General features: G+C 47.0%; 2 protein-coding genes across 3 annotated transcripts in view; both read right to left on the bottom strand.

The window, feature by feature from the left end:
- ATP9A (ATPase phospholipid transporting 9A (putative)) overlaps positions 1-310 on the bottom strand; it is a 52,930-nt gene extending 52,620 nt beyond the window's left edge. The window contains exon 1 of the mRNA XM_026041921.1: positions 243-310. Coding sequence (XP_025897706.1) covers positions 243-310 — 68 coding nt within the window. The remainder of the gene's footprint in view (positions 1-242) is intronic.
- Positions 311-8,739: 8,429 nt separating this feature from the next.
- SALL4 (spalt like transcription factor 4) overlaps positions 8,740-22,699 on the bottom strand; it is a 14,622-nt gene continuing 662 nt past the window's right edge. The window contains exons 1-4 of one of the 2 annotated variants that reach the window (XM_026042125.1): positions 22,469-22,517; positions 13,009-15,540; positions 12,022-12,329; positions 8,741-10,904 (exon numbers count right to left, since the gene is read on the bottom strand). In XM_026042125.1, coding sequence (XP_025897910.1) covers positions 10,482-10,904; positions 12,022-12,329; positions 13,009-15,502 — 3,225 coding nt within the window. In that variant the 5' untranslated portion in view covers positions 15,503-15,540; positions 22,469-22,517 and the 3' untranslated portion in view covers positions 8,741-10,481. Of the gene's footprint in view, positions 10,905-12,021; positions 12,330-13,008; positions 15,541-22,468; positions 22,518-22,699 lie in introns of those variants that run through there. The other variant, XM_026042124.1, reaches the window with a different exon arrangement.

The following is a 22,699-nucleotide window of genomic DNA, read 5'->3' on the forward strand; positions in this document are numbered from 1 at the left end:
GTTCGGTGGCACCGGGCCGAGCCGGCCCCGCGCCGGGGCTGCCGCCGGGCGCGCCGCGGCAATGGCGTCAGGAGCGACCTGTCAGCGCCTGCCGCCTCCTCCTCCTCCTCCTGCCGCCAGGCTCGCCCCGCGGCCGGGCGGCTCCGCCGCATTTCCAGCGCCCAAGCCCGCGCACCTGCCCCGCGCCCGGCCCGACCCTCCGCGCTCCGCCGGGCCCGGCCGAGCCGAACCGAGCCGCTCACCCGCTGCGGCGCTTGCTGTCCATCCGCTTCTTGTGGCGCACGGGCTGCAGCGGGATGTTGTCGGTCATGGCCGCGGCGGCCGCGCCGGGGCGGAGCGGAGCGGGATGCGCTTCCCGGCAGCGCCGCGGCTCGGCCCGGCCCGGCTCGGCTCGGCTCCAGTGGGCCGGGCTCGGCGCTGCCAGCGCGCAGGTGCCGCCCCGCCCTGCCCCACCCCGTTCGGTTCGGTTCGGCCGCACTCCCGCTATTGCAGCCCGGGCCGGCCGCCACCTGCTCGGCTTTTATCCCGGTCCCCCCCGCCCCGTCCGTCCATCCATCCATCCATCCATCCTCAGCGTGTTCCCGCCTGCCCCCCTCCGTGCCCCACTCCACGTCCTCGCGGGGTTCAGCTCTGCTCCATCGTCCCCACACCCGCCACGCGACAGCCTGCGGGTTTCTAGAGCCACCCTGGGTGCAGAGGCCCACGGGGGCTGCTGGCTGCCCACGCATCGAGGGTGCTTGAGGTGCAAGTCACATCTCCGAGGCGTTCAGCCGTTCAYCTCTCGCCCAGGTCAGTTTTACAGGGCCGCTTCCTGCACTGCTTCTGTAATGATCCCATTTAAGTGATGTAGACTTTTCTAGCAACGTTATCATGAGARATGTTGGTCAAATCATTTAACGCGGTCTTTTAAAAATGTAGGATGTTATGTTACATCTCGAAAAACCACAAATAGGAAAGTCTCAGAGGGTTAATGATATCCAGCCAACCACCAGAACAGACAAGAGACTGATTAAAGGCAGCGAGGAAAACCAAGAAGTGGTTGAGAAATTAAAGCAAATAATGGTGGAGAGCAGCAGTTTGCCTTCAGATGGTGTAACTCGTTAGGCTGGTTCCACGTTATGGTTTCATGTCTGGCTGATGAGCATCCAGCCACCACCCCTTAAATATTCCTCTTCTTGCCCCACAAGGGATAACTTGCTGTGCTCTACATCAGACCTGCAAAGTGACTAGATTTATATTAATAAAAACAAATCAAACGAACAAAAATTGTTGGGAGGTCTCATTTATTTGTTTATGTTAGTGAGATCCTGTTACAGGTTCCATGCTGAGTGCAGTCTTCCAGCAGCTGGACAGAGGCAGCAGCCTCAGGGGCATCAGGGCTTAGGCCAGAAACTTCTCCCATGGGACTCATTTCCCAGGAACCAKCCCATGGACCTTAGGTATTTCCACTATTGGCAGTTTGTTAGATGCTTTCTCTAACTGAAACCTTGTTTATGGTGCCCACTGCTCGTGGATGCACAAGGTCAGTAGACACCTTCTTATCAGTGCAGCATCTTCCTGTTCAAAACCACTGAGATTTATACCAGGGCACTTACACTGACGGAGGATGTGTCCAGTGCAGATAAAGATCAGATAAAGTTGTCCAATTGACACATCYGTCTCAGCATCTCACACTGTAGCCCCGTTCCCCACACAATTTGAACCTTTTTCAAGTGCAAGACCACCAAAAACATTCATTCCTAAAAGGATGCAGCATCTGCCCCAAAAGCTTCTAACCCGCAGCTTCAGGTTTCTTTTATTCAGTGTGATTAGACCATCTGATTTCAATGTTAAATTTGCAAGAGACTCATGTAAACCCACAAGTTTTCTAATGGAATTTTCTCTTCAGAAAATAATTTGTTATTAATGAGTAATTTAAGTGATAATATTTTCCCAGAGAAAAATTAAGGCTATTAGRAAAAAAAAAAAWAWAATAAAAGCAAAGACTACACATGAGAGAGGAAAGACCAATAAAAAGTAGCAAGTCCTATGAGAACTCACCAAGTAACAGCTCAGGTTATCCCRTGGATTACAACAGCACAAAAACTGCAACTGTCATTTAAATTTTCTCCTTTTCAGTTGAAGTGGAGACATCCCGATGTTTTGTAATAAGGACATTTCAACAATGTAACTTTAATAGAAAAATTATACCAGTTTCAGCCACAAATACAAAGAATGCTTGTGTAGATATTTTTAATGTCATTCTACACCTATTGCAATTTTTATTACAAAAAATRTTTGTAGAACTGACTTTCAGACTCTATTTCAACATACTTACATTTTAATTTCTTGCTCTTATCAAGCCTACTTTTCTTATCAACTTACAAGGACAACTGAAATGGAAATTCCTTCTCCTTGTATAAACATTTCAACTCTTGAAATATGTTTGGTCCARTTTTTCTCAGTTTATTTTTACTGAGAGGAAGGTCATAGATGATAGAATTCACTTCATGTGATAGTGCAGCAGTTGAAAACCTGAACAGGATATTATACTTGACCAAAACTGTTACGCAAGATAAGATCATTGCCACAAAACCACTGGTCTAATGCTCTATAACTGGCTTAAATGAGAATCATAACCTCAAGACTGGAGGCTCAGCCTGTAACTGAAATAAAACCTCTGAAATGTCGGTGTTATTTTCTTTGAATTGCAAGTGGCACCAGGTACAAGGTTTAAAAGTGTTAACTTTTAAACCTCACAGTTTGCCCTTTCCGCAGTTTCCTCACTCTCCCCGACTCAGATTCCTTTCTGAGTTTCCCCACTTTCCCCTCCAAGAGATCTGGGCTGCCAGATCCTGCCCCCACGGAGGAGGGAAGGGACATGCGTCCGGCTCACCCAGAGCTGGGTAAAAAAGCAGTCACACGCGCAGCAAAGAGCAGCAGTGATCGAGCCGTGGTGATAGGAGAAGCGATTCCACCCCGTGGCACCCCAAAGGTCCAACAAATATTCACCACCTTCTTCRCGGTTCTGGTTTGAATTGTGGTGCTTCTGACTTTCAGTTAGAAAAATCACTGCTAAAATTAAGACTGGGCTGGGCTGTAGCCCAGCAGGCTAAATGTCCTCCTTAACATTTAGCTTGCGCAGGGGTAGCTTCRCACAGGGATGTGATGGTGAGCTCTCAATCTGCAGCAGCTTGTGCTCCGCAGGCTTCCAAATCTTTGGTTTTGGAGAGGGGAGCRAAGCCTTTTTCATTTTGTCTGTTGAGGGGGAGTCCCCAAAGGAAAGTTTCCAGCCTCGGACGAAGAAGTTGGCTTTGTTTAATCAAGTGCAATAAAACCTACCTTGGTTTCTCTGCTGCCCCTGGCTTATTTTTCTCATGTTCGATTTCAGTAAGCGCAGAACTTGAGCTCACCAGCAAGCGCTGCACATTGCAGAATTCATGCTGTACAGCTGCTAATTAAAAAGACTTAATTAGCTTTCATAATTTTAAATCATTATCTGTGTTTTTCTCCTCTAGCCCCTGCTTGTTCCAGGGTTTCTTTTGCCGAAATGATTAAATTAATCAAGCAAGTAAGTTTTATGTTTTTGTTCTTGTTTTCTTGAATGTTTTGTCTTAGCACCAATTCTGAGCCTCTTGTTCTACAGCTTCCATAACTATCCTCCAGGGTCTTTATCAAATGCTGTTAGTGTCCTTATTGCTGTACAAGTATACATCCTATTTAACATTTTTTTTTCTTTCTTTTTTTTTTTTCCCCAAGGTCCCAAGGCTGAGCTCCTCTGTTTAATGAAAAAGGCGGTAGGAAGCCATGAGGCAACCGACTAGAATGACTTAATGCCTTTTTCCATAGCAGGCAGCACAAGTGCGCTGGTTTTGCCAGCAGGACTCTCTCTGATGCCCTGAATACTCATCAGTCGCCTGTGTCTGCCACGCAAGGGCGCAGAGACAAGCAGAGGTTCGTCTGGCAATTGACTGACTGCAAGCATCTTAAATCAAATTTTTACGTCCAGCTATTTCATACGACATAATAAGAACAAAGTCCAAATCCTGCAGAGTAAATATTGAGAAATCAACGGAACTCACATTAAAAAGTCAGTATTTTTAAAGAGCGCTGAAATAATAAACAGTATTATAGGTGGACGTCTCATCTCCTCCAAGGAACTAATCCWTGGCAGGTTTCTTATTGAAACCAAAAAACGCTAATTTGACAGCACACTTGCAAATTCTACTTACTACCTATCTAGGAAAACATGCTGTATATTTTATTCTGTTTTAGTTGTGCTAGAAAATGAATGTTTGAGTCTTTTATACATGGGACTCCTTCCTTGCTTTTGCCTGATGAACATTGCAGAAGACGAAAATAACTAGATGGTTTTGATCTTTTAATTCTGGAAGATTAGTTCAGTTTTGGAGTGAGAGGTACTGAGCTACATTCACTTTTACTCTATCTTTGGCATTTTTCTCTCATAACATGACTTGCAAATTATAGGCAGTTCTGCTTCCAAAGAGATGGCTCAGACCAGAGGTGCATCCTGGCTGCACATAACACGTGTAATTGCACAGGCGATCCAGGCACAAGCAAATTGAGACAGCATTATTTGTGCCTGCTCTCAGAAGTGCGTGTTTTATGTACAGGAGGATGCACCTTCTCCATGTGAGCCTTTGGCCTGGTGCATCTGGTGTTCTCTGCTTGGTTTCAGAGTGGGCTTTGCAGGGCTGCTGCCTGCATGAACTGTCCCCGTGCAGGCATCCCAGCTGGTTCCTAGAGGCTGGGAATTTGTGCATCCCTGGGCAGCCAGGAGCCTCTGGCGCAGGGCTATTTGTGCACGCTGTTGCCTCTAACACTGAGAAGGAAAACAGCAGTTTTGGAGACAGGAAGCATCGCTTTTTCTCGAGGCAGCACCGAGGCACGCTCAGACCAATACATTCATCCTCTTAAAAAAATWAAATAAAAACGCAAGCAAGAGCAGCCTATTCCTGAGGCTGAGCGCCACACACACAGAGCCACGAGGAAGGGGTGTTTTTGTAAGGGAAACACGGATGTGGACCAGGATGCCAAAGCAAGAATCATTAGCAGCACGGTATCATTGTACACGTGCCCTAAGTCTGCACGAGATGCATTCATCTTTTAAATTTATCTTTTAAATGTCTGAACTCAGACAAGACTACTGCGATTAATTGGCGAGTTAAACACTACCAGATTATAATGCACTGTTAACACCTGCATCTCTGATCTGAACGGATGGCTTTGATATTATTTTTCCTTTTGACAAGTGGGCGATAGCGGATATCCTTTAAGCCTATATTTAATGAAGCCCTCCATAAATCCATCAACACTTGCTAAGGGAAACTACAATAAAGCTCCTGCTGCCATAGGCTGTTACTGAGAGGACATTTGGCATTCCCATAATGAAGTTTCAGAGCAGATTCTTTTCACRTTGATCTGAGGAAGTGTGGGTTTGGTACGGAATCCTTTTCTTCCTTGCACAGTTGCATGCTGCAAATCAACAAAACAACCCTTAATTATATATCCAAAACAATAACATTTTCCGATGGTTGTTCCTATAGAATACCTGTTGAATATAAAATTAATAAAGGGGTACTTTTTCCCTTTTTTCCTCAAGTATTTTCATTTTGCTAGCTCTTGAAATCATTTTTCTAATAATTATAAGCTTTCWCCATATTGATGTATTTTTCTGTTACATACCCTATGGGTGCTATAAAAGGAAGGAGCAGCCTTAAACTGAGGATAAATTGATATTTCTTACTCATTTTATATTTGCAAAATTTACAGAAACATCTGTATAAAGTTGTTACTGTATCAGCTAGAAAGATGGAAAAATTGATGGGGGGAATAGAAAAGCTTTAGATACCTCGAATCAGTCACTTGAATGTGTTCCTCACTTTATGGACCTAGGTAACCAAACAGGCTTCACTGAAACAACCACTGTTTGACCAAAACAAAAGAACCCAAACCTATCAACTCTGAGGCAGACCCAGACTTTGCAAGCCCATGTGGCTCTTTGCACGAGGCAGGTCTGCAACAGCCTCCAGAGACACAAACTGCATGTGGTAACAGGAAGATTTGCTGATTTTAATGATTTTTGTGTAATAAATAAGTAGCTAATATATGAAATAGAACACTGCTGCTCACATAGTGGGTTCAAAAAGGATACTTTTATTGTATAAAACATTGCTAAGCRGTAAGCAACTTTTTCTTCAACACAGTTTAGAGAAATGCTTTCAAATAAACCCTCTGTGCCTGAGCCCAGAATTAGAAATCAAGGCACACAACAAAATCTCCCTGGTCTTATTTCAAATTAGACTTTTTCAGAATGAAGTAATTTAATCAGAGACGTTAATGTCTGCGGTGCAAAACACAACAGCCAGAGGCTCATAATGATGARCTCTGAAAGGACAACCRTGCTGCRTTAGACCRGCTGCAACATCCAGCACGTAAATCYGCACGATAGGCACTAAAACGCCTGTTTCCCAACAAATCAACATTTGTCAGACACCTTCTCAAGTACCAGGGGTATTAACAGAAATCAAAACGCTGCAGAAAACTCTCCCCTCCACACACAGTAGCCCCAGGCACAGGGCATGCCGCGGGCTCCTCTCCCCGCTCCRAGCCGCGCTTCCTGCCCTGCAGCGCGCGCGTTCCTGGGTCAGCGCGAGTGCTCCCGGGTCAGCACGAACGTGGGACATCGGCAGCAGCGGCCAGCACGGCGCAGCGCCCACCCACGCGGGGCCAGGAGCCTGGCGAGGCCTTGGAAAACCAAAACCCGAGGCCCTCCTGCTTCCAGGTCTATTACAGACATGGCAGAACGGGGAAAATCCCAACAGCTGGTGCCACGTTGGAGCTCAAATTTACCATTTTAAGCAAAGCAAGCTTTCCCCTAGCTTATGCTTRTGAATACGCTGCCTTCACAGGCAGCAACACCAAGACCAGGACAGCACATTAGGCTAAAATAAAGGCTGATGAGCCATGACAGCGCACGTGCAGCGCTCATGTCTCCTCTCACACCAGTGTAACTCTATTAGCTTCAGTAAGCTCACTCCTAATTTCCATCAGCATAGGAAAGAGCATCAGTTGTCTTTTCCAGCTGTTAAAATTCAAGATGTTTTCTACCTAACTCAGCTGTCAGGGCAGCCAGTTCCAGCACTGCGGTGTGCAGCACACAGCTGCACTGAGAGGGGATAACGGCACAGCCCTCCCAGCTTCGGGAATGCAGTTGCTCTCTTGGCCCCTTGCAGCAGAAACACCCCAGGGGCACCCCAGGGCCACTTCTCTCCCTGGGGGCAGGAGGACGGGGACACTCCCTCTCTGCACGATAGCCCACGATGCGGCTGCAGTTCTTCGGGGCAGCAAGGGAACAGGCGGCTGTTCTCTAGGAGGCCAGAAGAGCTRGCCCCTGTGCCAAGCAGGAGGCTTTGACAAAGTATTCTGAGTAGCTGTATCTTTAATTAACTACTCCTCCCCCTCCCCTTAATTTCCTACCTGTTGACTACCTCAAAAGAGCAGAGGTCCAAGTACGTATATCTTATTAACTGTTAAAAAAACCACACAACACGATGGAACTCCCAGCTTTGTGCCTTTGGTGAGAGCTTCACTACACCAATCAAAATCTACAAAAAAGAAGTCCCAAAATCTTAAATGAGAAGACATATAAAGGAAGACACACTTTCATAGGTGCAGCAAGGCAGGTTTGTGAACTGCCAACTTTCTGCTTATTTACTCCTGCTCATGCAGCCATCATGCTAGCAAGAACATACAGATGGSAGGTTTCTTTTTACTACTTCTTATCATTGCTTCAGCCTTAGCTGTTCAGATCACAATCACCTGGTTTCCCTGGGCAGAAAGGAAGAGTCAGCTCTTGTATTTTTTAACCACAAAACAACTCTACTTTCTGGAACTACAGTGCTACTTTTAAACTGGGTGTTCTGTGCAGATTGGTTTCTACCAATGTTTCCTACCTTTTTGTGCATCCATCAAAGGTTTTGTTACCCTCCTGCTGCCCCTTCCTTTTCTTTTCCCACCTTCTTTGTACAACCTCTCTCCTCTGCTTATCCCTCCTCTCTTGCCTCCAGCAGTCGGACTGCTGGAACGCGGGTAGAGCCTCTTCCCTCTGCTCTTGTGCCGGGGCCCCATGATCAGGCATTGCCTCTCCATGCTGCTGGAGGGCATCAGCAGCAGACACTGGCTCTGCACTGTTTTCTTCCACCAGCATCACTTCCACCAGCAAAATGCAAGCATTAGTTCAAGTTGCAGCTAGTTCAGGTTGCAGGTAAGTGTCAGAACTTGAACTCTGCTCTTTGCCACATCAGGGCTGATGTTCAGAGCTCAGTTTTCCTATTGCTCTTTTAAGGAAAAGGGAATCTCTGGCTTTCTGTACAATGCTGGGCACAAGCAATGAGATGACCTGGTGTTCCCTCTCATTCCCGCCTAGGGTGAGCACAGGATCTAGTTACTGTGCTCACTGCTGCTTTAGCATGAGGATCAACATTCCTGACAACTATTAGGCCCTGCAGCAAACCCCAACTATTCCCTAGAAATAGATTTAGTGGAGACTCCTCCACTATTACCTAGAATCTATTGTTTGAGTAAACAGACAGAAAAAATAACTCAGTACCACAGACTTTAAAAAAAAAAAAAAAAATAAAGTCCTCGCACAGAGAGCAAATGCTGCATACCCAACTTACCCTTCAGGAAATAAATGCTTCGCCAAAAAAGTTAGGCATTAAGTGTGGAAAAAGCCATCCCAAAATTTATTCTCAAAATTTCAACAGAAACGCATCAGTAGATACTCAAAACTACAGAGTTCTTAAAAGTCATACATTCACAACGCAGAAACTGGACAATTGGGATGCCTTTGCATGTTCTATGTAACAATATCCATTTTACAGTGTAAACAGGTACTGGTATGTTCTTACTTACAAGTCCAGCAGGAAAGGCACAACTCGGCATACAGAGATCATAAGCAAGAATCAGGTGCAACAACATTACACAAACTTTTGGTAATAACGCAGTTTTATGCGGGGCCTTCCACAACTGAGACTGGACTTGAAAATTTCCTGCAACCAAAAATCAGACGTCTTTCCATCATTCAGTCCTCTCCCACCAAACGCTCAGTTTCCCATCTAGTTCAGACTCCATTACACATACAGTTCCAGCAGACGTTAAGAGGAATAGTGAAAGGTAAGTCCAGTAAGTCTTCAGGTGCTTCCACTAATACATCAGGTTTTGGTTTCACATAGTGCATGGAAGCATCTGCTTGAATCTCAGTTCATTACAGTGGTCATTAATAGAAAAATAGACACTACATCTACAAAAGGAAAAAAAATGAGGTAGATAACTTAGAATCCAGATGACCATCCCAGCAACCTTCATACAATACATATGGATCATTAATTACCATTTTGGTAGAATGCAATTCACAGACCACCAAGAAACTTAATGACCACAGTAGGAATGCCATCCAAAAACCCACAAAGCATTTAACCTAAGCATGAATACTTCATATTTAAATACAGGTTTACACAGAATGATCTTCTATATTACCCAAACAAAAACAAAAAATAATTAAAAAAAAAAGTCTCTTGCTAAGGAAACCAGTTCCCATGCCTACTTGCAACAGTCACCTGAGATTCCTTGCAGAGCTTTTAGACCTGACTTCCCAAGGCAAGTCTTCCCTTTCAAAATACAAGGAGAAAAAAAAAAAAGTATATACATACCCACCCATGCTTGTTTGGGGCTCTTGGTATTGAAATAAAACATCTARGAAAAACTGCACATCTTTGGAAGTAGGAGTTTTGGCACTATACTTCAAGGACTGTCCTAATAGTAGTATTAAATAAGCAGCAGTCAACAATACAGAGAATCCGTTCCTTAGGAGCAGTGATTAAAGAAAAACAGCAACTTTCTCTTCATAGAACTTCTGAGGCAAAAAGGAACTTATATATATATAAAAAAAGATTTTTTTTGTAGTTTTTATAGTCATTATAGTAAAAAGTACATTCAGAAACCACACAGAGCCAAAAACCAAACAGAAATACTACTTCTAAAATGGGTGGCAGACATTCTAGGATATTTACCCGCATTAATAGTTTTCATTCACCATCAGTAAATACAAGCTTTTCCATTAACAGTAGGTTGCATCCACTCTGTTCAAACCCCCAAGTATTTCACTCCAAGAGGTAAATATTCTAAACTTTGGAATTTCAAGTTGTAGAAACTTCAGTAAGGCTGTACAACATTAAAGTCACACGTAATAACTACTTTGCAAGACCCGCATCTTTCCAAATAGAAGGAACTCCTATTCTTTATTATTTACTATTTGCAAAGCAATATCATGATTGTACTCTGGGCAACTCTTACAAAGACAACCATAAAATCATTTGCACGTCAATAGGAAAATAGGAGGCTGAAGTGGAATCTCTTAAAAATATATGTTTGTGTATATATATATTTGTTCTTTCTGTATGTCAACTTCACTAGAGTTTTTAACTAACAGCAATTTTGTTCTCCTCCATGAAGTGAGGAAACTGGTGTTTTGGCACATTGTCTGCAGCAGCACCACTGGCCTTCTCCATATCAGAACCAGTCCCAGACTGGGTCCCATCTATCTTGGAGACCGTAGCAGTATTTATTGCCGAACCACCCGCAATGGTGACTGGCAGGGCAGGTAAACCACCACTCTGTATCACCGAGATCTCATTAGTCTTCATTGCTATGCCATTGCTGAGTACCGCTGCGTACTGATTCCATACTGTGGGGTCAATGCTCACTGAAGGAGGCATTATATCCTTTGGAAACATTTCAGATACCTTCTTGGGATCACTGCCCAGCAGAGCCATGGGGTTATCAATTGAGAGCCTTCTTCCTCGCCTGGCAGAGTTATTCCACATGTGAGTTCCTACATGGACCTTTCAGGGAGGGAGGAAAGAGAATCATTAATACTTCAATTTTTATGGTACACCCACGCTGCACCTTGCTTAAAGCCAAGTTGCTCAAGAGAAGGCATGTGTGCCCAATTTGCATCCAGGTAAATATTTAATTGAGCTAGCTAGTTCTTGCCTCACTTTGTTCCCTTCCTTGAATTTGTAGGAGACAGTCATTCTGCAGCTGTACCTAAGCATAGCTCTTTAGATGTCATTGCCAAAGTGCTTGTCAGATGGGTTTTTTCAATTAAGGGTAAGTGAAATCAACTGCATTTCCTCCTCGACCTAAACCAYATTACTTCTTGAGAACAGATTGCACTAACAAATGCCAGTAAGTGGCAAGTGTAAAACAACAGGGATTTGGAAGAGATGTTACACCTAAGCTAAGGTCTTCCACACCACAAACACACTGATAGCACTTCTAGCAAACGACTGCCCACAGGAGAGGTAAGTATTTTTTCCTCTCCATCAGCACTTATACAGAGACCAGAGAGCATGAAGAGCTCCTCGTGGGAAGTGAGAAGTCATTGTGAGGAACCTTTGAGTCTTAGAGAGCAAGTGGATTAAATTGACAATACATCTAGACTTGCAGGATTTCTCTAGCAAATGTTTAGGCCCAAATGCTCAAGAACTTTGTGCCATCTCAGAACTACCTTGTTTGAGTTTTATCCCTCATTTTCCCCACACACTGTTTGAAACAATGTAGTGTAGTGCACATATTCTGTTCAACATTATTTTGTAGCACTTAATATTTGAATGTATACCAAATGACAACACCAAATGCAAATGAAAGTGAAGCAATGAGCTTGATAAGGGCTAAACCATCCTCTAGCATCCACAAATGAGGAAAAAAAATGCAATTACAGTAAGACTTCTACAGGGAAGGCAGCTGTGGTCTCAGTAAACCATTTATCCAGCCAGTTGCATGAAGAAACTCAGGAAGAAGCAACTCAGGAAGGAGACAGGAGTCAAAGATACCCAACTCAGGAACTGTTAGTCCAAGTTGTCTCCAAAGATCAGACAGATAAGTATCCCTCTCTAGCATGGCTTTGCTTGACAAAGGAAATCACAGCTTAAACCCCTAAAACGGGCAGCAGTTTACCTTCAGGTTTCCTTTCGTTGTAAAGGCCCTCCCACAGATGGTGCAGGCAAAGGGCTTTTCACCCGTGTGGGTCCGCTCGTGAATCTGCAGGGCGCTCGCCGAGGAGAAGTTCTTGCCACACGTGGTGCAGATGTGCTGCTTGGCCGGGCGGCAGAACTTGGGTCGCGGCACGAGGAGCGGGGCGACCCCGGGCGAGAGCGCTGGCGGGCCGATGAAATGGCTAGTGCTAATGGGACGCTCGCTGGGCATTTCCATCTTTATGAGGGCTGGTGGGGCTCTAACGAAAGCAGCTGGAATACTACTGCGACCTGGAGAGACAGTGAGGATGGTGTTTATCCCACCTTATTCCAAGATTTAATCTGAGTCAAGAGCCAGCCTTGCCTTTGWAGCAGCACAAGCCTCAACAACATGCTCGCAAAGCCCTCCTTAGTCCCATGTAGCAGGACTGCCAGAGCTTGCCAGTAGTTTTAAAAAAGCTATCAGCCCATCCCTGATTTTATTTATGAAATTAGGCATTAAAACTACTCTCATTTTTGATCAGGTTTCGCACTGTGGCTGACATTGATCTAAAAAGCTCAAAACTCCTACAAAACATTCCTGAGCTTCAATTTCACGTTCTCAAGTTAAACAGTTTTCCATGAAATACAAACCTAGAGTCGCTTGCTTTAGGGAGCTGTAAGGAGCTACTTAGTGAATATGAGAAAGCAGCACATGGCCTCTGCTTATTTTAATGATCTCTAYGCTCTCTTGCAAAGAAAGACATCACTTAATCTTTACATTTCATTTAATTTTGAGCCTCATTTTACAGTAAAAAAAAGGCAAAAAAACAGCCCACCAGTTTCCTATAGCRCAATCCCTTCTCCCATGGGGAAGGAAGAGGAGGGGCAAACTAAGACGGTTCTGGACTCCTGCTGATTCATTTTGGAAAGGGTTTCCCTGCTACCAACACTACCCACTACGCTACTGACAGCATTTCAAGTAACTCACCGTATTCTCCATTGGCAAAGTGTAACCCAGGCTCCTCTTTAATGACCTTTCGACCAATATTGCCGTACGTTAAATCCAAAGCACCGACACCTTCCATTTCTGTAGACATGGTCTCAGGGCCCTCCGCTTTATTTCCCACACCTGCATCTTCTTGATTGTTGAAGCTTGGAGACTTGGACCTCACACTCTCAGCCTGGCTGGTGGCTGGGGACAGAGCTTGGAGCGATGCGGACTCGGAAGCAGCAGGACTCCTGCCATTCTGGTAATCTGGATCTCCCACCACCGAGGAAGAATCATTTGTCATGCCGTCGCTTTCTGCAGAGCCGTTGTCGCTAGACTTCAAGCTGCTTTGCCGCTGCAAGTTCAAGGTGGAGTTYACAATTTTCATTTGATTCTCCAGCACATTGATCCCAGAGAATCCAGCTGCTGTGGCTGGGGAATCAGACTGTGCATCATACGGAGTAGGGGGCTTTGAAGAATTCCTTGGGCCATCCTGAGAGTCCAGATCCTCTTCCATCTCTATACTCTCCACATTCTCATCTGGACGATTGATGTCTCCGTTCTTCTCAGCCACAGTAGGATCCACATCAGTGCTGTCGCAGGCGTTTTCTGGCATGGGTGTGTTTGGTATTTGCCCTCCCATATGCATGCGGATATGCTGCTGCAGCACAACGGCGTTTGTAAACTTCTTCTGGCAAATAGGACATGAATGCTGCATCTTCAAAGGGGTATTAGCCCGATGGACACCATAATGAGTTTTAAGGTTCCCTTTGGTGGAGAAGGCACGGCCACAGATCTTACACTTGAACGGCCTCTCCCCAGTGTGAGTGCGATAATGCATCTTGAGCGAGCTCTGGCAGCTCAGCACCCTGTGACAGATCAGGCACTCATTGGGGTCAGCAGTGGATTTATCAATGTTTTCAACCAGCTGCTGAAGTTTCGACGTCTCTGAGCCTTGCTCGTTGGACCCGCTTACATGGAAGATGCTCACACCACAGGTCGCTTGAGGCGAACTCAAGCTCTGCTCTGTGCTGGATTCATGACCGACTGCCCCTGACGAAGAGGAGCCACCTTCGCTTTCTGGAGAAGGCCTTGATGGCAGGTCACTTGAGAACGTACCAGTGATGGACTCCTTGATGCCTGCTAGACTGGAGACATTCTGAGGCGCGCTGGCAGCCGCAGAGGTAGGCAGGGTTGTGAGGAGAGGTTTGCTATCCACAATTAGGTTAGACTCATCCAGCGGTACAGACATCCCATAGGGGATTCCACTGCTGGTGGGAACATTGTCCAGGTGCTCAGGAACTGGATAAGGATTCATCTTTATGTGGGGRTATTTGTCTTTGTGACGCTGAAAATGCACTTTAAGGTTTCCTTTGGTCGTGAAGCGGTTACCACAAATGTTACACTTGTAGGGTCTTTCCCCAGTGTGGGAGCGGAGGTGAATCTGCAGGGCGCTGTCATTGCCAAAGACCTTGCCGCAGAACTTACACTTGTGTTTGAAGAAAGGCTCTTCGGCAGTATTCGGTTTGCTTTCAGACACACTAATGTTGGGGGGTTTTCCTTTCCCCTTCTTTGAGGAATCCATTACGGAGGAAACAGCCGAAAGCGGGTTTTGGAAGATGACCGAGTTGGAGGCCTGAGGTAGCAAAGGATTCGGGAACCGAGAAATGGAACCCGGGAGGYTTCTGCTTGCCTCCGGCTTCAAGGGGAAGGAGGAGGAGAGGCCGGCAGCCAGCGAGCCGGCCGCCGCAACGCCAGCGTTCGAATGAGGTAGTTTTCCTTGCTTCAAGGATTCCAAGGATAGGCTCTGGCTCCCGGCTTTCTGTCCGATCAAGGCCACGGCAGCGGAGAGCTGCTGGGACATGTGAGCACCCAGCGCTTTGAGCGGGTCAGCGGCGGCCGCGATGGAGGGGTGCAGGGCGTGGGGGGCCATCATGGCGATCTGAATGCGGATCTGCTCCGTCAGCTGGATCTGCTGGAGCTGCTGCTGCTGCAGGCACACAAGCTGCTCCAGGATCATGGGGATAGCATTAAAACTGGCTGCTGACGAGGAGATGGCGTCGGAGGTACGTTGGTTCACAGCCACTTTAGTGCCACGTATCGTCTGCAGAGTCACGTTAGTGTTGGGTACTTTGGATTTTGGTAGATAGCTCAGCCCRGGAGCAGCAGGTGTAACAGGGGGCTCTATTTTAAGATACACTCCTCCCACTGATTCTGCATCAATTTTTCCTTCTCTCTTTTCCATAGAGCCAGTGCAGCCCTTTGCCTGAGCATCCTTGCGGGCCCTGCTATCCAGTCGATCGCTCGAGAAGCTCCCCGAGGCTTCAGAGAAGCTTTCAGGGGGTACGGTTCCCTCACTGTCGTTCATGATTAGGACAGGTGGATTTTTAGTGCAATTTTTCTTATGTTCAAGAAATTCAGAGAGATCAAAGAATTCTGCACAGCATTTCTCACAGATTTTGGTTTCTTCTGTTCGGCACCTTTTGGAACTCATTTYTCCATCTCCATCACCTGGGACGCCTTGTGGACTCCCTTAAAGACAAAAGGAAGTCACATGAATTACTAAGTTTTCATTATTTATTCTCATTTTTAAGATCAGTGACTTAATCAGAATATCAATCTCTAGGTACAAGAAATTGGAATCAAGTTTAAACATAGACCTAGAGTCCTAGCCTTTGGTTTTCTACCAGTTCAGCTGCAGCTCCAGCAAAGYCTGCATCTCCACCTTCTTTTCCACAAAAATACAGTGCAAGAGGAATCACACAGGGCCTGAGAGAAAGAAAAAGCCACTGCAAGCCCCTTTACACAGGTAAAACTGGGTCAGTGCAGTTACTCTGTCATTAAGTCTGCAAATGGCTTAAAAGGAACACCACCCAAGCCAAAACAGAGAAGGCACCTAATATGTAAAGTAAAACATCACAAACTTAACTTGTATTTTTAGTTCATTTAATAATCTGTTATCTAGTTACTAGTGTCTCAGCAATTCATACAAGACTTCTAACTTGAGAACTTTAGATTAGTTTTGATTCAATGCCCATACATGAAGCAGCATCCCCTCCTCCCTTGGAGAGGTAATTACTGCTAAAGAAAGCAACAGTCCAATGCTAGCTTTGAAAATACTCAAAAGCAAACCTGTGTAAAAATATAATCTTTAAAAGGTCACAATGCTGAAGTGACTAATTTACAAAATCTCCATGAAGGTTTGAATCTGGGCGTCTGATGATCACAAGAGCCAACTAGTATGTCCTCCTTGCTGCGTTCTCAGGCAGTAACTAACCGCAAACCATCCTCGAGTCGGTACCGCATTTAGCTGTGCTTGCGATTAGGCTGCCCTTTAAAAGGGAGGAACCCCTGGTTCGCCGGTGCCCATGGATCATACACAGCATYGCATGCCAACAGCAAAGTAAAATGGAGAGAAATGCCAACACTGGAACAGAGGCTAAAAGAAACTAAACCCAAACAAGACATTTCTGCCCAGCCCAGAGAGAAACCCACCAGATCCCATTGCTCAGCCAGACAAGTGTGCTGGGCAGGAGCACTTGAGAGGTAAAACCTGAGGCTGTACAATCACAGGGATGGGGGGGATGACAGCGGATGACACAGCAGCCCATATTGAGGAAGCATCCCCTAACTCACCGTTGGTTGCACGCAGCAGACCCCAACAACCCGCAAACACGCAGTGTGAGACCCTTCACGTTCATGTCTTGCGTCCCCACTAATGCACCTTGGACTTTAGCTCCGATTTCACGTTGCTAACCAATATGTTCTTCAAAAACAGAGCCAAAGACAGTGCAAACACAACAGCTTCTGTGGCTTTCGCCTGAAAGGTGTAACCACCACACATCTGATACTCGTGTATATCCTGTACGGGGCAGGGCGGGGGGCGCCCTGTCCAGGCTGCCACGCGGGCACGTTCGCAGCTCTGTGGGGGAGGATATTGTGCACCTTGACATTTGCAGGGGTAACGCGGGAATTACATACAGTCAGAAAATCCAGCTTCTCATATTTTATGTCGGGTGATGGAAAATGCACGTAAGTCTCTCTACTCCTTAAAAAATAGTTAAAAAACAAACAAACCAAAAAAACCCACACAAGTACCAGAGACCTGCTGCRCTAAAGCCGGCAGAGCAATAAATCCAAATCCCCAATATGCAACTCTGTTAGTTAAGATTACTCTTCAAGATTTTGATTAGYAAGAGAAACATGTTTCAACACAACTATAGAAAACGAAAAGTCCCAYCTTTCATATCTAGCCAGCCCCACTGGGAGGGTAATTTGCTTTATTTCTTCTCATTTAACCTAAATAACTTTCATAAATGAAACAAATGAGGATAGATTTTCAATACACTTGCCAACCTAAAAGATTATTAAACTGATGTTACCTGAAGGTGATGTAATTCTATGGGAAAATAAGAAAGAAACCAACTCTGCCAGCTCTGCAAGTGTAAGAACATTGATTCAAAGTTCATCAGTAAATAGGGTCACCTGGGGTGAAGAATAGCTGTTTTTAAAATCACCACCTTTGAAGCTGTGGATGTCTGAGCAGACMCAGCCAAAGGTGCTGCATGTTGCAAACGAAGCAGCTCTCCTAACGATGCCACAGGGATGTGAGGGTTTCCTAAGCGCTTTCATGCTAACTGTTCCCATCCAACAGGATTGTTGCAGAACTACAGACTAGGACAAGAGTCTTTTCCCTACCAAATCCTGTAGTATTTGGTACTTCAGCCATCCAGTCTCCCAGGTCCATCTGCAGTCTCCCACACTGTACAATAACCTTAGGTTCGAGCTCAGAAGCACAAAGCTGCTCTGCTGCGAGCGCCCTCGTTTCACACTGCAGCTCAGACCCCTTTGCTCCAAGGCAAACAGCAATGCCTGCATGATGAGACTGATGCCAGCCACAAGACAATACCCCAATAGCTATGCATAGATGCTTCCTTGGACTTGAACTATCTTGAGACCGAGATGCTCCCTTGTGCTCATTGAACCTTCTTGGGTTTTTATGCCAACGTAAGGCCACACTGCAGAGTCCCCTTTTGCACGTGCCACCACAGTGCCCGCTCCTGGTTTCCATAATGCAAGAAAAATATATATATTTTATACTCCTAGACATCAGTTGCCACCTTAGAGAGACAAACTGCAGCAAACCAAGTGCCGACACATCAGGAATGGGTGGGCAGGCGAGCCCTGCCACAGCCAGCACTGCCACCGTCACATGCTTTGGTTTCCGGCTCCCCTGTTCAACAGTAAAGCATCAGTTTAGGACTCTTAATAAATTGAATTTCCCACCTGTGCTGCCCTGCTGCATGCTGCAGGACAGGTAGAATGAAATTGGGTTTCCTTTCCCCTCCACCTTTGTGAAAAAGGAGCCAGAGCTTCCCCCACTGCCTCAGAAGGGTTGAGATGCAGACTGAGGTGCAGATTGTAAGAGCAGGATGCTCAAATACTGTGTTGTGGTTGGAATAACAAAGGAACAATTTACTATTTCTAAAAAAAAAAAAAAAAAAAAAAAAAAAAAAAAAAAAAAAAAAAAAAAAAAAAAAAAAAAAAAAGGGGGGGGGGGAGAAAAAATAGCTTCTTTGAAGCTCTTCATCTTTACTTCTAACTACATCCTCTCCCAAGTCTTGAAAGGGCTCCCAGTGACTGCAATCAGAGCACCTCATTTACCAAAAAAACAACTGCTCGGCGTGGGGGAGGGCAGCGCTTATCAGTGACATGTATTTAACGGTCTTAAAACGTGGGCTTGCTTCTCTGCAAAGGGAACTGCCTGTGCATGTGCCTCCCTCCGCGGCTAGCTCCGTCCAAACACAAGGGTATTTGTGGAGGAGCGCGAGGGTTCCCAACAACTACCGGTGCACTTGGGTTAACTGCTCCAAAGCTTCCCAGGGACAGACCTACTGATTTTTTTTTTTTTTTTTTTTTTTTATCTCCCCCCCCCGCCGAATTTCAGGAATGTTATCTCTCAGCATCTAGTTATCCAATAAGTTAGAAGAATGCAGTAAACCCAGCAGGGGGGTAGATTGAATCACCAGCAAATGGATGGAAAAAATCCACTATTGTGTAGGACAAGGCGGTCATCGACAAGGAAGGCTGATAAAAAGTCCACAGRGCTCGAATTAATTTTTGGAGGCAATCATTAGGAAAGGAGGATAGTAAGTSTTCATCTGGTGCGAGGTGATTTCAGAAAAGGTGCTGCTAGTGAACCTCTTGTCCCAGCAATTAATGCCCTCATTTTAACTGTGATAAAATTTTATTTCACTTGAATTAAGAATTGCTTAGAACTTTTTCTTAAAAAAAAAAATTACCTTTAGTGAGGTTACTTCCCCTTGTTCCCCAGTTAACATAAACAAGTATATGCTTATGCCAAATAAGCTAAAATCAACTTATGAAGGTTAAATATCTGTTCCTAAATATAAAAATCTCTGCCACAAGCTCCCCAATCCTCTCAAGACATTTTTCTTTTTGCTAATCCTATCTGGAAAAGAAAGGAGGGAAAAAAAAAAAAAAAGAGGACATTTCAAGAACTTGAAACTGAAGAATATTTCCCTTCTTCCCCTACTATAAAACACCATTTTAGTTATACTTCCTATATCACTATACAAAAATTACTTGCTTGAGCAAGCTAAGTACATCTGATCAAATCCTTATCAGGAAAGATTCCCAAGGCCTTATCTAAGGTTTTCTACACTGAGTTTATCAGCAACATTTTCCTACTCAAGAATAAGCCAGAAGCGTGACACACCTCACCTGAAAGCAAGTTAAACTGGGGTTTTCAGTCACGGCTTTAACTTTTGGATTATCCATCGACTGTCCTACTTATAGGTGATCCACTTACGAAAGAGGAACATTAGGTAGGAAAAATGATAGGAAAAGAGAGGGGAGCAGAACAGGGAAGAAAAAGAAATGTGAAAAGAAAAGGAGATGTGAGGAGATGTGAAGTAACTGCTGGAAGAAGCTAAGTCCTCACATGCAGTGGGAAAGGGGCTGCTCGGGGACACGAGGTACCTGGTTCACATGGCAGGCACGGCACTGGCTGCTGAGAAGCCCCTGCACCTCCTCCCCATGAACCCTCTCAAGGCGTTTCAAAGCGYTTTTTAAAATAATAATATGTATTAGAATAAAGAAATCGGCGGCCCGAAGTGCTCGCAATGCGGGACCACCCCGCTGAGAGCGGCGCAGCCCCCGCGGCACCGCAAAAAAAAAAAAAGAAGAAGAAAGAGGCAAAACCTCACGGCCCGTGGCGGGGGCTGCCCCAAGGCAGCGCGGAGCGGAGCCGSCCCCCGGCTCCGCGGCGGCCCCGGCCCCACCGCGCCCCCCAGCTGCAAAGGCGGCGGCCCGAGCGCGCACTTAACACTAGGCCAGTGTTTAAGAGCGAGCTAAGCGGCCCAAACCCCGCTGCCAAGGTCAATTGCATGAGAGTCCTAATTGTGAGCCTGACATCAACTTACCACCCACGGCAAGCGGGAGGAGGCAAAGGTTAGAGCAGCAGCTCTGTCAAAACGTCACATGCCGCCGAGCGCGGCCCGGGGCCCGGCCACCACAACCCTCTAAAGCTGCACTTACGTAAAAGGAAAAACAAGGCACCCCCCCGCCCCCTCGCCTGGACGTCGAGGCGCTCGGGGCTTCGCGGGGGCTCCGCGCCCGCGGGCTCCCCCCGCCGGCCGGGGACCACCGGCCCCGCCGGGCCACGTTTGGGCCAACCGCAAAAAAAAATAAAAAAAACCCCACCACACACACCACCTTTCCCTTCTTCCTTAAACTGTCCCGCCATCGTTTGATCCCCCTCAGCTTGAGGAGAAAGCGAAGAGCGAATTTGGAAGCGACTGGAGCACTCTTGCTAAACTCTATGATTTTTGGCCAGCCAGACTGCAGTTGGAGGGTGCATTTTTAAGGCCAGAGAGCCGCACAAGGGGCATTTTCCCGCTCTTTGTGGCGATGCTAATTCGAAGGCCGCGGGGCTTCACTCCCGTGCCCACCTGCTGCGACTTAAACCTGGTAATTGCTGCCCACGTTGGCAGGAGCGTCCCGTAACCCGCCGCGTGGTACGCAGAGGAGGGTCCCAAGGCGCTTCCCTGTGCACKGGGGAGCTTGCAAGACGGCACAAAGGAGGCTTCGTTTTGTTACTGCGCATCTCCTCGCTAATTTCTCCCCGGCAGCATTTCCACTTGGCTCGGCGGCTCCTTAATTGGGGCACTTCAGGGCACATCTCGATAACACGCAGTTTCTGGCCCGTTTCGGAGCCTCGCGGGCGCTAAGAGCCACCGAGGGGGGAGCTTCGGGGAGTTCATCTCCGACAGCGCCCAGGGAGCGCGCGGCGGGACGGACAGACGGACACCGCTTTAGCGGGCCCCCCCCACCCCCCCGGCCCCGGTCAGCCCCCCTGGGGAGGAGGGGGCTGCTTCCCCTCCCCTCCACCGCGCGGGTCCGCACGGCGGAGCGCGGCCGCGGGGCGGCGCCCGCAGCACCGGCGCCCCCGCCGCCGCCTCCACCTACACACCGGCCCCGCACGGGGGTGTGTGGGGGGGGAACCTCCCCGCAACCCCCGGGCCGGGCAACTGCTGCAGCAGGGGGATTCACACTGATGGCTTTGCCGATAAAAAGGAGAGAGGAAAATAAAAAACACCCTAAACAACAACAAAAAGCAGCTGCCCACTGCCCCATAGGGGCTGGAGTGCAGCCATCCCCCACTTCCCCCCCACCCGCCCCGAGCGGGCCGCATCAGGAGTTATTAACCCTTTTGTCCCGGCGCAGCCCCGGAGGTGCCTTTGCAGCAGTGGGCAGAGATTTACATGTGGAAACATCACCTCCATCCCCCAACCTAACCATATGCACAAAGGAAAACAGTCATGCATTAAACATGGGATTTATTGCCTTCTGGCCAGCTTGCTGTTTCTTAAGTCACCATTAACTGGACCCAACAATTGCACATTTCGACTCAAAGAAGAGGGGGGAGAGGAAAAAAAATTAAGAGCCCGAACCTCCTGCGGTTTGGGAATAAGGTGCTCCCGTAACGCGTTGGTATTGATCAACTCTAGGACGAGGAGAAACCCCAAACCAGACCCTTGGGAAGATAGAGAGCCCCCGAAAAGGTCCGGGGAATGGGAGATAATAAAGGCTTTGGATTCAACAATTTAACAACCCTAATCACAACGCTGCCCGCCGAGCAGCCGCCCCCTCTCCCCACGCGGGACGCGTCCGCCCGAGCCCCGCTCTGCGCCCCGACGGCTCCGCTCGCGGCCGCCCCTGGAGGCTCCGGACCCCGGCCCCGGCCCGCTCCCCCCGCCGAGATGCTGCCCCTCCACCACCACCCCCCCGCCCCATTCTGCGGTAATTTGGGTCAAATCGCTATTTCGCGCTGCCCTCCGCGGGGCCGGGAGCGGCGGGAGCGCCGCGGAGGAGGGCGCCGAGCCGCGCTGCGAACCGCCCCGCTCCAAAGCGCTCCCGCACACCCGCCCTGGCTCACCGGAGTTATTTTAGGAAGTCGGAAATCAAAGATGGCTGGAGGTCAAGCTACAGAAGGTCCAGGGCGACTGGGTTCTCCAACAAAAATAATCTGTGCGCTTTTTTTTTTAATATATAATTTTTAAACCCCAAGAAAACTCTCACGTAAAAAGCACCAAAGTGGTAAACGGAAAGATCGTGAGATCCAAACTCGAATCATTCATTTCCTAACCCCGAGGAGATGGTTTGTAAC

Source organism: Nothoprocta perdicaria, unplaced genomic scaffold (assembly GCF_003342845.1).
Source record: "Nothoprocta perdicaria isolate Ctin4 unplaced genomic scaffold, notPer1 scaffold_3, whole genome shotgun sequence".
In the NCBI taxonomy this organism is placed as follows: Eukaryota; Metazoa; Chordata; class Aves; order Tinamiformes; family Tinamidae; genus Nothoprocta; species Nothoprocta perdicaria.